Raw genomic sequence first — 16,663 nt, 5'->3', positions numbered from 1 at the left:
CAAGTCCGTGTGCGCATTCGTGAAAACACTTTGTTGACTTGTGGGAAACGTACCTCCCGACCCAAGCCCGTGTGCGCATTCGTGAAAAACATTCTGTTGACTTGTGGGAAACGTACCGCCCGACCCAAGTCCGTGTGCGCATTCGTGAAAACACTTTGTTGACTTGTGGGAAACGTACCGCCCGACCCAAGTTCATGTGCGCATTCGTGAAAACATTCTGTTGACTTGTGGGAACCGTACCGCCCGACCCAAGTCCGTGTGCGCATTCGTGAAAACACTTTGTTGACTTGTGGGAAACGTACCGCCCGACCCAAGTCCGTGTGCGCATTCGTGAAAAACATTCTGTTGACTTGTGGGAACCGTACCGCCCGACCCAAGTCCGTGTGCGCATTCGTGAAAACACTTTGTTGACTTGTGGGAAACGTACCGCCCGACCCAAGTCCGTGTGCGCATTCGTGAAAAACATTCTGTTGACTTGTGGGAACCGTACCGCCCGACCCAAGTCCGTGTGCGCATTCGTGAAAACACTTTGTTGACTTGTGGGAAACGTACCTCCCGACCCAAGCCCGTGTGCGCATTCGTGAAAAACATTCTGTTGACTTGTGGGAAACGTACCGCCCGACCCAAGTCCGTGTGCGCATTCGTGAAAACACTTTGTTGACTTGTGGGAAACGTACCGCCCGACCCAAGTCCGTGTGCGCATTCGTGAAAAACATTCTGTTGACTTGTGGGAACCGTACCGCCCGACCCAAGTCCGTGTGCGCATTCGTGAAAACACTTTGTTGACTTGTGGGAAACGTACCTCCCGACCCAAGCCCGTGTGCGCATTCGTGAAAACATTCTGTTGACTTGTGGGAACCGTACCGCCCGACCCAAGTCCGTGTGCGCATTCGTGAAAACCCTAACATTCTCGCGGGAAACCAAACTGCTCGGACCGAGTTCGTATGCGCATTCGTTAAACCACCGACATTGGTAAAACATGTTTTCTACTTGCGGGAAACCAATTTCGGTCTCGTCACACGGCATAAATTGACACCTTCTGTCAGAGGGTCGACAAGTTGAGACGGGAAAGAGTCAAAGACACATCATTCACATGTTCGGCGATCAAGCGTCCTCTTTTGTTGTAATCATTATCCGCCGTGTCTCGGGTTTTCTCTGAACTAAAGTCATGAGTATACTTAAAGGGAGAAATTTTGGGATCTGATTGTTGTTTTGCTCGTCCCGTGAAACACGCCAAAGATAAACAAACACTGATGGGGCGATAGCCTGGTTCACCCCTGGGAGGTTATTTCATTCTATACACAATCTGCGATGCCGAAAATAGCCCAGCGTGGTACCAAATTCTTGCATAATGACCCCTTTTCTGCCGCGTCTGGGGCATATTTTGTCAGCTGTACAACCTAGCAAAAGTGCGAAACTCAAAACAGTGTAAAAAAAAACCTAACAAAGTTCTCCCAAGTCTAATCACTAGATACAGTCGTCTGACAGGCATCCAGTGAACAAACGTGACGGCGAAAGTGAAAAATTTTGCACCCAGGTTTGCCATGCATGGCAGTATACGAGGCTTCACTCCTTGATCTAAAAACACAATTTGGTGTTCAGGGAACAACTGGGATCGATACAGTACCTCACAAAGACCCTAGATTGTCAGAAAAACGATAGGTCTTGATCCTACGCGTGGGTTCCTGGTCCTACGGTACCGGCGGGAAGAATTGAGCGCGGTGGACGGGTTCTCTGCAGCCGGCGTCCTGGGTGGGCTGCATCCCTTCCTTGCCCCACCAAACAACAGAGAAAAAATTGGGAAAGAAGAACGCCCATAGCTTTTCCCGATAGTCCTCCCGTAGAGGAAGATGTGCCTATGAGTTTTTTTCTCCCATTCCCGGCTAGCTAAGGTGACATCCGCGCGTGGAAACCCGGAGCAGTCATGGTGTGACCGTCCGTCTCAAGGCGCGACACCAGAATGACATGTGGGGTATGTTAATATCTTACCCCTTCCCAGAGTGCATTAGTAACTTGGGATAGTAGTATGGTACCGAAGGATAACTTCAAAGTTAGACTAAGTACATTCCTCGCAAGGCAACTCCAGCATGTTATCTAAGAAGCTAAAGACAGTCAGTCTGTTGATCGAGGGTGGGGGTGGCGGTTAACACGTCCAACCGCCAAGGGATGGTGAACGACGAATGAAGGGGATAGGGGAACATCTGGGATTGATAAGGGGAGGATCACTAACACTGTGATCTGACAAGAACTGTTATTTTTCGCCTTCAAATTCGTCAATACCTGGTATCTTATTAACCAGAAACATTCAGATTAACGTATCTAGTCTATTTCCATTGTGCTTTGGGGTCATAAGTGGAAAAAAATTAAAATGGCCGATCCAAGATGGAGGATCCCAAGGGATCGCTTACACATGACGTCATTCTAAGACGTTATTTTGACGTCAACGTAGTTACCATTGACGTCAGATGTCTTGGCATACCTTAACATTGATAACAAACGATGTTTAATACCTTTAGATATTACGGGAATTTCCTATTTAGCCAATAAAATCACATCGATGACGTCATAATTACGTCATAACGTCACCAAATTACAGGAATTATTACTTTTCACGTGTACATTACTCCCTGAAAATATGGTGATGATACACCATACCGTTTGGAAGTTACGAGGGAGGTGGGGAGCGAATGAGCCTGAGCTGAAGAAACACAAATGACCTGAAGAAACACAAATAGACATTTATTTCGGAGAGACATGTCACGTTTGCACATTGGAATACAGGACAGTAAAGACACCTTCAATATTTCACATGAATGATGCTGGTGGACTGAATATGGCAGTCTACACCTACAATCTATAAACACTGATTGTCTGTGCTTTCTACCTTCATGGGGTAAAATGTACAAGGTGAAACAGGGACATTATAGTGCCTTTTCTAGTCTTCTTAGTGATGGTAAATACAAACACAGATGTTGCTGCTATCTTAACAATAATTTTCCTCCTCATTATACAAATAGTATACACAATAGGATAAGAGCACAAAGTAACGGACACTTAATTTAGCAGAAGACTTTCGCATTTTCAGACATTCAAAAGCCAGTAAAATAAGATAGCAACTTGCGTCAATGTATTTTCTTCATTCCATGCTGCTAATACATCAAAAGAAGTTAACATTTTGTTGCCAAGCTTTGCACCAAGGTTGAAGCTGACAGATTTTGAAGGATCAGACTAATACATTTTAAAACATTGCATAAGACATGGAATATTCTAAGACTAGTAGTCATGGTACATGCTTTCTTTTTCACTGGATGGATCTGTTTGAATCAAATATTCTGAGACAAACACCGATCCACAGTACTTGAAAGTGTGTTAATCTATTGTGATGCACTTTCTTCAAGATAATGTCCTTAGAACAGAAACAAGAACTGACAACAACATACAACAGATATGTATGTCAGACTAGTGAACACATGAGTAGATGCTGTAAGGAAAGATGGAATTAGGGGCATATCATATCAAACTGGATGCTTAGAATATCAACTACAAACTTTGAAGACAGTCTCCAAGATCATTGTTCAAATCTTACCATTGATTTGCGCAGCTGCTTCTGCTGACTCATTTGCATTCAGACAGTTGGGACAATATACTGTAAATACCAACATGAATATTAAGTGTTTCACATAGTAAAATACACATGACAAAAGTCCATATACAAACAGGAGAATCTAACTCATTTGCACCAGAGGCATAACTCACTGTGGAAAAAGACATCACATGAAAATCTTGGACTTCTATTATTGATTATTCTGTGTGCTGTGCTTGTGGCAGACCTCTATCATGAAGCATGTTGGAAAGGACCTAGGCCGTTATGCTTTAAAAGGGGTGGGAGAACTGATTCACAACAATAAGCACAGTCTCAGTCACACTAGACATGTAAAATAGCAAAAGTCATATACATTCTACATTGATGACCATTAACGTTAGACATCCAGGTAATTTACGCCACAAATAGTTACTCAAGCAACTGGGTAAGCTTTTGAAACAGACGTTTCAGACAGCATCCGCTATCTTTCTCCAGTGATTAAGGAAAGGGAAACCAGGTTTTATACCAAAACTCTGAATAGATACGTTTATGAGGTTAAGACAATTCAGGATGTCTTGATAAAGTCTTCAATACAAGACAAGGTTATATGCCAATAGTGCAATTAGCTACTGTTGTTTTAGTACAGTAACTAATGTTGTTCGTTCGGGAAGGGGGGGAGTGTATTACCCCAAGTGCCTGACAGTTCAACCCCGAATGAACAACATCAGTTACTGCACTAAAACAACAGTACCTAATTGCACTATTAGCATATAACCGCGTATTGACTTAGTCTTCTATTGAAAATTATGTCATGACATCCTAAATTGTCTTAACCTCATTAACATATCTATTCAGAGTTTTGGTATACAAACTGGCTTCCCAGTCCTTTCCTTAGTCACTAACGAAAGATTGCGGATGCTGTCTGAAACGTCTGTTTCAAAATCGTATCTAGTTGCTTGAGTAACTATTTTTGGCGCATATACATTTTAATCAGCTATGCCTCTGGGTTATTTGAAAGAGCTCAGTGAGTCTTTGTTAAAGATAAGAAACAATGAGGTCTCATGACATTTGATGAACATCATTGAAAATACTGATCTTAATGTAATCATTTTGATACAATTAAAGACAGAACGACAGATGATAAAATGGATCCTTAGTAATTATAATTGAATTTGTATCAATTCATAATACATTACCATAATGTGTGTTGGTTGATTGTTCACGTAACACTTTATCTTTCAAGTCTGATTGTCCAATCTTAAGATTCGTTACACACTGTAACCATTCAGAGCAATGTTGAGGCAAAAGGAACATTCAAGCTTCTTGCTTGTTAGACATGTACATTTCTTTTCATAACAAGCAATTGAAATTCATTTTTTTACAAAGTAAGGCCACCCGATCTAGTCAGTTGATTGTTAGAATTACTGTTCTTATTTCTCCCTTCATAAAAAATATAGACCACACGTCACGTTCAGGAAATTCTTACTAACCAATTTATTTTACATTTATTCCATATAATTTCCCTAATGAAAAGGGTCCATGTGCCTTTAAATAACTTAAACAGTGTGGGTACACTTTACCATTGCAGTAAAAAAATATTAATCACTGGTCCATATCAACTCATATCATACAACAAAACTTAGTTTCACTTTGAAAAATTGTAAACGATTTTAACAAAATTCATCTGTTAATTTAAAGCCGTCGATGAAGCAATCTCCAACGTATGTTAAGCCCAAAGAGAGACAGTGATACTGCAGGAAACGGTACTAGAATGGCTGTATTTGCCGTTCTGAGCAAAAGTCGATCCGTTACACTCCAAATCCACCTGTAGTCACTTGGATTTTTTTTCTGTTGCAAAAAGTTATGGGCACTGATGCTATTTGATTTTTGTCTCAAAATCTTTTAATCTTTGATGTTTTTTGCATGGATGGTTATAAGTAATTACAGAAAAAACTACATGTTTGATAATTTTAAACAAATCTTTTCGTCTACTGTACATTCGGTAGTACTGAGATGAGTTGGTTGTCTGCCTATAGAACTTTCCTTCTCATCCTGTTGCTTTATTTTTTCTGAAAAAGATTCTGAGAATCAACAAATAAAATTGGTGTGGCCTAATTACAATAATAATGCTGATCTGATTGTCAGGACTTTTTATTCATGACTTTTTCAGCTCTAAAATAAGACCACACATATAATCATCTAGTACTCCTCAAGTAACGTAACTTCACCTAAATCCGCAGGGTAAAGCTATGGTCACATACATCGCATGTCGTACCGGCAATGGGGGTTTTATCCGTCATGACAGCGTCGTACGTTTGGCAAGAACCGGGTGCACCAATTAAGATACATAAAGTCGTGGTCACATACATCGCAGGTTTTTTTTAGTGTACCTAGGTCACAAACGTAAAATTAGCCATCGCCGAGCGTCATGCGATGGAAAATACAGCTAAAAGGACTTTGAACGTGTTCAACATTTCATCGTCTGTCCTATTTTTTCTAATTATGAGGTGACAAATTCATAAATTTTGACCGTGCTTTGATGGTTTCAGTTTTTCCTGATATTGCCTATGTTGATGCAAAGTGTAACCACCAGAACACAATAGCAACCAGAAAACAGCGCGCCCGAAGAAGAGCCTGCTTCCAAGGTTAGATTTTCCACGTGTCCGATCCAGTACCACGCACAGGTGATGCATACAATTGTTTGATGGCTGTATACACGTGGGTTCATAATTAGATCAGACCTCAGTTCTAGCTTGTCTCTATTTTCAGTTTGCCAAGAGAACAGTTTGCAGATCGCTCTGAGAAAGAAAAAGGCATATCAGTCGTATTTTCCATCAGAAAGAAAGCACATTAGAGTCAATTCCACAATAACGTGTTGGTGTATTTGTTGACCATTACCCAGAATTCTGTTATTCAGCAGATGACGAAGGTTTGTGAGGAACACTTTTTTGTTTTAATTTTTTGTGTGATAGTGGACTGAAGGGGGTATTTTCCTCAAAGTTTGCTCCTAACCAAAGGGCAGATGCATGCACAGTGTGGTCGTTATGTCGTTTGTTTTTGTTTGGACAAGTTTATATCCTTTGAGCCAAAGAAGGCACAACAGCTGCTGTATAAAAGGTAATTGGCGGCAAGATAATCAGGACAAATCTTCTCTCCCTTGTATTAAGTGTTACCACCCATCCGAGAGCATGGTCGTTCTCAGTGCAACGGACGGTAGCTTTAAATTTCAATATTATGGTATCAACAGGACTAGAAAAAATATAACATGTAACCTCCATTAACATTAATCTGCTGGGTTACCTAAATCTGTCACTTTGAAAAACAGTGGGTTTAGGATCTCTAGTGCAGCACCCCCCCATCCCCCCCCCCCCAGGTATGCACAGTTTAGAAATACAGGGGTGCATTATGTACCCTGGTGGAATAATGTTAGTAGATGTTATAGCATAAGTGACAATGGTAATCTATGATATCGACATATAAAAGAAAAAAAGATGGTTTATTGTTTTGCCAGATTGGCGTCAATTAACTCTTATTGGAAAACTCCCGGATCACATATAATTACAATAGATATACCCAATTGGTATTTTGCTTCTTTCTTGCACATTCAGCAAGTGTGTAAAATATACACACAGAGGGACAAAGAAATTTAAAGTTAAGTTAAAGTGACCCGGGCGTCTTGAAAAGACGCATAGGGGTGGCGCCCATCTCCATTTCTATAGCCCTTGGGCCACACACATTTGTGCAAGTCACTACAGCAGGGGGCTGGTGCGCGGGTAGTGATGTGTGTTTAACTTCCATACTCTTTCCAAAATGTTGAGTGCTAAGCAGAAAAAGCAGTATGTACCATTTTTAAAGTCTTTGGTATGACCCGGCCAGGGTTCGAACTCACGACCAACCGTGTACAAGGCGAGCACTCTACCAACTAGGCCATTGCACCGGTGTTTACAAAGAGATTACAAGGTAAAAATTTATACATGGTAGAAAGAGGAACTTGCTGTGGCATTGTGTTACTTTTGACCGTGTATTTACTGTGTATAAAATAGTTAACATCACATTGTGTACATGTAGCTGCACAATAATAAATCTCCAGGGCAAAATTAGATACAGAAAAAATCATTTCATGACTATCAAGTGCAATTATCCTGTTTAATTCTGCTATTATATTCGAATTGACATGTGCATGAAATTCGAGCAGAATTAATTATCTGTGAGCATTGACGATAACTTAATATTGCGATCAGAGCATACCACTGATTTACAGTGTCTTTTTAGGGTCTAAGTCTCAAGCCAGGATAAAGGCTGCAATGTTGCTGCTAAGGATAGGCAGCTGCTTTGTACAATTTGCAAGCAAATTACATATTAAGGATATTTTGCAAAAAGACAATTGACCCTTGCCAACAATGGATACCGGTATTACCAGTGGTGACGGGGGCACTTTTATGATGGTTCTTCCTGAAGACGGATTGAAGATCCCGGTATATTATATCATTAACATTCTGCTGTGACTCAAAAATGTATGTTTCTCACTATGGGCATCACAATAGGTCCCAGACTTTCAGGATTATCATTTGGAACTCTTGCTTTGCTCAGTAGAGTAAATTCAGAGGTACAGGTATTCCAGCTGGTACCAGACAGTCTGATGTGAGAGTGAAAAATTGTGTCTTGTGTTTCACAGTTTTCCAATAATCCTGAAGATTTATGAAGTCTTGGACAACTGGAATTGATATGAAATTGTTGACCAAATTATGTATACATTGTAAGAAAGAAAGAAATACAGTATTTGTACATATGTATATATAGGCAGTCATCAGAGCTTTCCCCAGGTTACATGTAACGTTACTGCAGCACAGAGAACATAAATTATGCTATATTTAATACAAGTAACGTTACATGTACTATATTGGACGTTAGTGTGGCCTGTGGTTTTTATGCAAGACACTCTTATAGCTGGAAATAACATCGTCATATCTGCAAGGACAGTAGGCAACCTGATACAGGGCTTTACACATAAAAGAACTTTGTATGCGGCAGAAACATTTGATACTTGTGCTGTGCTCTGTACATATAACGTTACATGTTTATCCTTTATCATCTGTACATTGACCAGTTTATAAATGAAAGCTATAAGCCAAGCAACAAGGAACAAAGATGCCAGGCACTTCACGGCACAATCTTTACCATAACGACATCTTTTAGAAAGCCACATTCGTCAAGACTACTAGATAGCCTATTAAGATTGCAAACTACGTCTAAGTTTGACCCATATACATGGCTGTACATCAACGAGTAATTGTCACTGTTTCATACCTCATGTATTGCCACATGACATGACCTGATCTATTTGGTTTCAGGTCAGTACCTGTCCTCCATCTCAGTACAGTTGCATATTTCATTCTCTGATCCAGGCTTGGGCGACTCAGTACCTCCCTTTAGTCATCCCTGATCTGGCCACAATATCATGTCTCAAAACTGCCGGTCTGGCCTCACAATATATCCTGTGATCTATAGCTTTGCCTAACTTGAGTCCAATCTAACTGTCGCTTTACTGTCACACTTGGAAGGGACTAAAGCAAAGAAAGGCTGAATCTCAGACTACTCATTATGCAACTGCTGCTTTGCCAATCTCAGAAATGAACAGACCTTTCCATCCTTTCCTGTCATGGGATGGGGGACAAGAAACTAGTTTAACTACCTCTGAGGTAGAGACTAGTTCACATTAACATCACACAAAGGACAACCTATCATTGAATGATACTGATATATTAATTGGTGCTGTATGTAGTTGCTTCATAAAACCCAATCCTGTGGTGCTGGAGAACTACTGGTGGACTCTGCTGTACTTCAGCTGTCTAGTAGAGTATTTGCTACTTTGGAGAAGGAGAGGAGAGGTCCTGCAACATGGTTGGTCTGTCCGAGCTCCTCTGGAGAGTCTGTCCTCTCAGATTTGATTGTTGCTATCATCCCTGGCTGAAGAAAAATATACAAAACTGTATGAGCTATAAGGAAGGCGGTGGAAGAGGGTTGGGCTCTGCCTTCCAATGCCGTGCCCTAAACACAGTCAAAAAGACTATATGACTACAATGTACCTTCATCTTTACCTTAAACAAGCTGCAACATAGTGTTAACATCATTGGGTAGTCTGTTGTTTCCTTGCCTTGCAACAGTCAAAATCAAAAGTTTTTTAAGACCTCAGCTAAGGGTAAATGTTGTTTGAGGTCCTTTGCAACAGAATAGATACTTTGTATAGGCATTTATTGAACAACATCAGAATGACATTTTCAGCTCCTGTATCATACTGGTAATGGTACAGGCAAATTACATCAAATTTTGTATGGTGAGTGAGAACTTGGAATAGTTAATTGTCTTGTACAGACTGGGACAGGCTTTTTAGCGAATGCCCACAAACGCCCACTCTGGCAAAGTCTGCGCCGCACGAATCTATTTTTTTTTGCTTGGAATATGTTCAGGTTGTGCTCCCATTAATTAATCCTGAGTTTCAAGTCAATCCATCGATCCGAAGTTAAATAAAACGAACTTGAAGATTCTTACCTGGCTTTTTAGCGAATGCTCAGCAAAAAAGGCTTTTTAGTGAATGCCAACTATATCAGCCAAAATATCGGCCATCGTGACACGGGCGTTAAATCTAACACCATAAACATGTTCAACAAGTTGTCCCCTGAATATGTACTCAGTTTCCGTGCTCTACACGCCTGTAAAGTCACTTTATTTTACGAAATACACGGCGCGGCCCGCGGCACGTATTCGGGGTAGAGGCCGCTAGTTACCTGTCCCAAATATGCAAATGAGCCGCCATATTGGATCTTTACGTCCGGGGCCGTGGATTCCCATGCCGTGTATTTCGTAAAATAAAGTGACTTTACAGGCGTGTACAGCACGGAAACTGAGTACACATTCAGGGGACAACTTGTTGAACATGTTTATGGTGTTAGATTTAGCACCCGTGTCACGATGGCCGATATTTTGGCTGATATAGTGGGCATTTGCTAAAAAGCCTTTTTTGCTGGGCATTCGCTAAAAAGCCAGGTAAGAATCTTCAAGTTCGCTTTATTTAACTTTGGATCGATGGATTGACTTGAAACTCAGGATTAATTAGATTCGTGCAGCGCGGACTTCGCCAGAGTGGGCGTTTGTGGGCATTCGCTAAAAAGCCATTGCGGTACAGACTGAGGTAACTTTGGAAAAGTCCAATTTTGCATGAGGGATTTTTTTTGCAGGGGGTGATTCCAGAGTGATCCATTTCCCCCGTTTTTTTTTCATTGGGGTATAACAAGGGACTTGTCTGCTGGGGCATGTGTATCTCTCCTTCTAATTGGTCAACATTATGTGTATCTCTTCTTCTGATTGGCCGATGTCATCTGGCTATATTAGGAATGTGGATGGTTCCACATAGAGGCTGTCGAGAATTGTTTTCAGTCCTGTCGTTCAAATTTGACTTGTACTGAAATGATTCTTACTTTGTAATGTTTTTGCAGAAGATTTGGTTTATGATAGTGAAAAGTTTTTGGAACAAAGAAAGTACTACAAAAGTGCTAAAAAAAGAGTCCTCTCCCCTACCTAATGGAACAGTTAATAATTCATTCTATTATCTCACCACTTGAGGGTTATTAATCACCACTAGTGGTACTTATCTATGACATTACGGCATCATAACATAGGTCGGCTCTTATAACCACACCAAAAAGTGAACAAGATGGTTTATGAGGTGGTAAGGCCACACCGATTTAATTTGTTGCTTCTCAGATTTTTTCAGACAAAAATTGGAGCGACAGGGCGAAAAAAAAAGAAGATTTTTTTCAAATAGTCTCGGTGAAGATAAAGGTTTACATAACATAAAGAACAAGATTGGCATCATAAAAAGATGTTGCCATGGCGACGGTGGTCTCTGTTAACGTTTTCGTTTTTAGCCCACATGCAAATAAGGGCCTCGCATAAATCATATCAGTCGATATCCTTCTCTACCAAAATAACGCAAGTTGTCAATGTATGAAAATCTTGTTTTCACAAAAAAAGATATCGTACCATTTCCTCATAAATTATGTAAATGAGGCCCTCTATGCAAGATTTGTGTCTAATAGTGGCCACATTTACTTAACTTCCAAATGGTGCAAAAATGAAATCCCCATCATTTACCACTATGGATTTATAGTATTTTGTCATTAATTATGCAAATTAAGTATCAATTTGCATAATTGATATTTATCGACACTTATCTTTCTCAGTTACATATGTCATGTGTTTGAGAGTCCTATAATAGAATTCAGCTGATTTATTAGCTGTCCTCATCTGATTTGCATAATTGGCATATGATTATGTAAATCATTACTTAAGCTATCTACACACCAAAAATTATGATGATCCGTCATCCCCTTCTTACGTTATTCTCTTTCAAAGTTTGAGTCAAAATCAGCTCCTGCAGTTCCAAAAAAAGCCGCTAGGGGGTCCAAATCTACAGGACATATTTTCCTACCAAAGAGCTATCCACCACTTAAAAATCATGACTATAGCATGTTCAGAAGACGAGATTTACAAAGTGAAAGTTCCCCTGCAGTACCATAGAAAGTCGATAGAGGGCCCAAAATCCAATCATTACAAGGTCTCCCACTGACCTACCCACCCACAAAATATGAAGACAATACATCCAGGCATTCGTGAGTTATCGTCCCATGGACTTTCACATTCCTGTACAATTCCTAGAATTCTTGCAATCTGCACACAATATAGTAAAAATTTGACTTGCCCCTGAGGCGTCGCCAAAAATCATACCAGTTGATTGTCTTAAAATATAACATGTCCAACGTATGAGCTTAAGAAATTATGAGCTTAACAAAGAAGGTTATGCTAATACTTATCATCAATTATGCAAATAAGGCCCTTATTAGCATAATTTGATTCAACGATGTTCACATTAACATAACTTCCTGATGCCACAAAAAAGTATTAGATGTATGAAATTGCCGTCATTTGCCAGTGTGGAATAATACAAGTTACTCATTAAGTATGCAAATTAGGCCCACATTTGCATATGTTCTATCTATCAACAGTCCTCTCTTCCTCAGTTACAATTTTAATAGTCATATCATGGAACAAAGTGCATTTTTTTAAGTTGCCTCATTAATTATGCAAATTAGAATCTGATTTGCAAAATTATCGTCCAATCATACGGGAATGGGAAAAGTGACCCAATTTTTTTTTTCAAAATGGGAAAAACAGGACAGGCTACTCCCAGAGGCAACAAAATAAATTGGTGTGGCCTTATAGGAATAGACCATGCCTTATGAGACTGTATACACCGAAGAAAAGTGGGTCATTGATATTATTATCATACAACAATGATCAAATATGAAACTGACAGGTGTGAGACAAGTCCTGTATAACATACACATCTTTTAATCTTAAAAACACTTTGAAGTAGTTGTCAAGTCGAAGGTTGAAGGTCAAGAAGGCCCACTTCTAGCATATCAAGATTTTTTTTAAACGCTGCCTGTTGACGAACCATTGAAGTAAGGGCTTGGATCAAGGGACCAAAAAAAAAAATTTGGACTTGGGGAGAGGGAAATACTGTAAATGCAGAAATGTTTGTGGTGGTTTTATGTTCGCAGTTTTCGTGGTGAGAACTTTTGTGTGAACTTAAAACCACCTTGAAAGGCTGTTCCATTGTGTGACTGTAGCACTATCATTGTTTCAAACGCGAACTCAAAACCACCATGAACACTCCATTTTCTCTCTACCGCGAAATCAAATCCCCCCGAACACTTCTGCATTTACAGTATGGAATAAGAAATGTCGCATTTCTTTGTGGCACTTAGATCTGTTGGCATTCTTCATAGATGAACATAATAACAAGAGCTCCACGACCTCATACAGGGTTGAAGTCGTGCATGTGTCAAGTGGTAGGCTGTTCCAGATATTGGATCCATGGTAGCCTATGGATCTTCTGAAGCTCTCTCGCTGAGGTTTTGGGACGACCAGTTGATTGCTTGTGCTTTGTCTGGTTGTCCTTGTACTTTGTCCTGTGCAGTAGACAAACATCTGGCGCATGTAGGGTGGGAGTTTGTTGTTTAGGGCTTTGTAGACGAGTACGGCATTATAGTATCGGTGTGTTGCCTTAACGGGGGAGACCATAGTCCGCTAACTGTTCTACGGAAATGCGCATGCCCTTTATCCTCATACATTTTACCGTGAAACCATCGAAAACAAGATCTTGCAAGTCATATAATTGTGACTTATGCTGTATATTTGATTTAATGGTAGTATTTTGCACTGTAGTTTGACTGCACCCAAGAGTCAGGGCAGGTTTTTGGTTCGCTTTCTAGTGGAACTTTCCAGCACAAAAAGGGGGTCAAAACACCGGTAAGGTAACTAATAGAAGTCATTTCTGGCTACGTTTAATTATCCGATACGCATGCAAATGGTATCAAAACCTCACAATATTGTTCTGCTATGGCAGGCATGTTTCATTTCTTTCTTTACAATTATCTGCTCCGATTAGCCATGTTTAAAAACAAAGACAAGACTCAGGTGTATTTCAATGGAAAGTTTAATAAACATCCTTCATACATGTGGTGACATATTTTCACATGGCGTATTCTACGATGAATAATTTAAGAGTTTCGAAGGCCATGTTCTCGGTATAAGTTTGCTCGTCAACCTGCACGGAGGCATCAAACTTGTGCACATTTTTCAATCTTTATCTGTTGGGGCTTACCAACCTCAATACATACTCCGACTTTGTGGCTATTTACATGAAGGTTTAGTCGATAACTGAGTGTACTCATGTGCAGCTAGTCAGCTACCCATGCATATCTCTGCAACAATGATTTTTAAAACCTTACCGGAGTATGGATCTTAATGGACTGTGGTCTCCCCCCGTTAATGTCTTTCCAGCCCAGCCGAGAGAACACTTCAATTGATGGTGTCCTGCGTGGAGCTTTCAATATCAGTTTTCCAGCTCGATTCTGCATCCTTTGTATTTTCTGTAGGTCCTGATCTGGAGCAGTGTCCCATGCTGTGCAGGCATATGTTACATGTATGTGTGGTAGAAAGATGGCATTGTACAGATTGCTGATGTTGAGATGAAGGGGTTGACATCTGTCATCATAAATAATGATCACCAGTTTCCCTAGTACAGCTTTCACCTTATCCTTCCAATTTAGCTGTCAGTCAATAACCATACCTAGGTAGGTGTATTCTTCACAAGTTTTTATGTTGACGCCATTGGCATCCAACTTGGGAGTGTTACAGTTTGCCTAATATATCTGTCTTGTTTGTTCCCATGTACATACATTTACATTTTCCACCATTCATTGAGTAGGCAGGAAACCATTTTGATAGCCTTAGTAGGTCGTTTTTGAGTACCTGCTCAATGTTGGGGGAGTTTTTGGTGATGCCTCAGGGGCGAGCCTAATTGTATAGTATTGTACATGTGTGCAGCCTGCAAGAATTCCATGCACGGGAATGTGTCCACAGGAAATTCAGTCCACAAGACAAAACCTCAAGCCTCGACGGATTGTCTTTGGTACATGGGTAGGTGTTTGTCAGACCTCAAAATGATTAGATTTTCAGCCCCCTAGTGACTTTTTGTGGTACTGTAGCCTGGAAACCATACCATCAGGAGCTACCCAGTATCTCTAGGCAGTGAGAGTGATGCCCGCCTAGACAGTTTAGCCTGCTAGGGGTGGGTTTACTGCCTTGGCTCAATTAGCTCGCACCCAAGGGTATGGCAGGAGCCACAGGACGCAACAGATTATCTCCTCAGTTTATGGCTGTCCAAGCCCCGGGTGTCCCGCAGCCTGACAGCGCGATTGGATATGGGCGCAGCCCACGGCGATGAATCAGCGTCTGGTTGTGCAGGATAATTGGCTAGCAGAACATGTGGGTTGTATTATGTGGCAATGTGCTCTTTTGTGTTGATCAGGGATCAATCTATACCTTGTTTAGAAGCATAAGTAAATACCAAAGGTTGTTGTTCCAATCACTAATCCATAGAAAACTGAAATATCATGATAATCACAGATTTTACTTGGCCGCCCGGATCTTGTCCCAAATCTCATGCTGCACTGCCTGAGTCATGTTTCCGTGAGTGTTGACGATGACTCTATACAGCTGTCCTTTCACGTTACTTTCCAGAGTGACAACCGTGAGGCCTCAGGGACCCTGTGTACAATGTAGCTTGGATTTTAAGCTACTTTAGCAACAAGAGAGACTTGGAAATATCACTTTCTGCAGCCTTGTGCGACACTTGTCTTAGATGGCGGCCATGTTAGATATGGTAATAAGCAGAGGGACCGAGTGCCAACAGAGCTCAGCGGAATAATTAGATTAGTCTGCTCTATTCCTATTGGTGCTCATAGATCCTGTGCATCTGGAATGCGGCCCATATTCACTAGCGGCCAGTCTCTACCGTGGCGGCGAAATTCTCTTTGGACGCTAAGGCCACACCAATTTAATTTCTTGGTTAACGGATTTTTTTTAAATTTTAGCAGCAACAAAAAATCATGAAAACAGAAGGCTGGGGTGAAAACTTGCACCTGACCCTGTTCACTCCCTGAAATTGTGTGCACCAAAGAACAAACTTTCATCTGAGATTCTGTTTTCCTGTTGATTTTCCAATCTAGCATTTTTTTAAAAATTCCATTAACCAAGAAATTAAAATGGTGTGGCCAAAGTAGACAGGCTGACAGAAACGGTTGAATATAGCAGACTGGGCCCGGTAAAACACCCCTAAGCCGACCCGTAGAGACTGGGACAGGCTAGTGGTACTGCAGCGTAACTTTCAGTTTTTAAATTATGTGTTCTAACATGCTATGGTCATGATTTTTTAGTGGTAGATAGTTATTGGGAGGAGAATAAGTTGTGTAGGTTTGGCCCCCCTAGCGGCTTTTTTTGAACTGCAGGCGCTGTTAATTTGCATAATTAATGACAAAATATCATAATTCCATCGTGGTTAAAGATGGGGATTCTATTCTTCCAGCATTTGGAAGTTGAGCAAATGTGGATATCATGAGGTAGGATATCAAAGGCATTCAACACACTGGATCACACCATCCTCCTCCAGAAGAT

General features: G+C 40.7%; 1 protein-coding gene across 2 annotated transcripts in view; it reads right to left on the bottom strand.

Annotated features, from left to right (window-relative positions):
- Nucleotides 1-2,718: 2,718 nt before the first annotated feature.
- The window catches only part of LOC136421209 (aryl hydrocarbon receptor-like), a 188,231-nt gene continuing 174,286 nt past the window's right edge, over nt 2,719-16,663 (bottom strand). The window contains exon 11 of one of the 2 annotated variants that reach the window (XM_066408398.1): nt 2,719-9,550. In XM_066408398.1, coding sequence (XP_066264495.1) covers nt 9,425-9,550 — 126 coding nt within the window. In that variant the 3' untranslated portion in view covers nt 2,719-9,424. Of the gene's footprint in view, nt 9,551-14,125; nt 14,610-16,663 lie in introns of those variants that run through there. The other variant, XM_066408406.1, reaches the window with a different exon arrangement.

This window comes from Branchiostoma lanceolatum, chromosome 1, assembly GCF_035083965.1.
Source record: "Branchiostoma lanceolatum isolate klBraLanc5 chromosome 1, klBraLanc5.hap2, whole genome shotgun sequence".
Lineage (NCBI taxonomy): Eukaryota > Metazoa > Chordata > Leptocardii > Amphioxiformes > Branchiostomatidae > Branchiostoma > Branchiostoma lanceolatum.
This window is presented reverse-complemented; position numbering and strand designations above follow the sequence as displayed.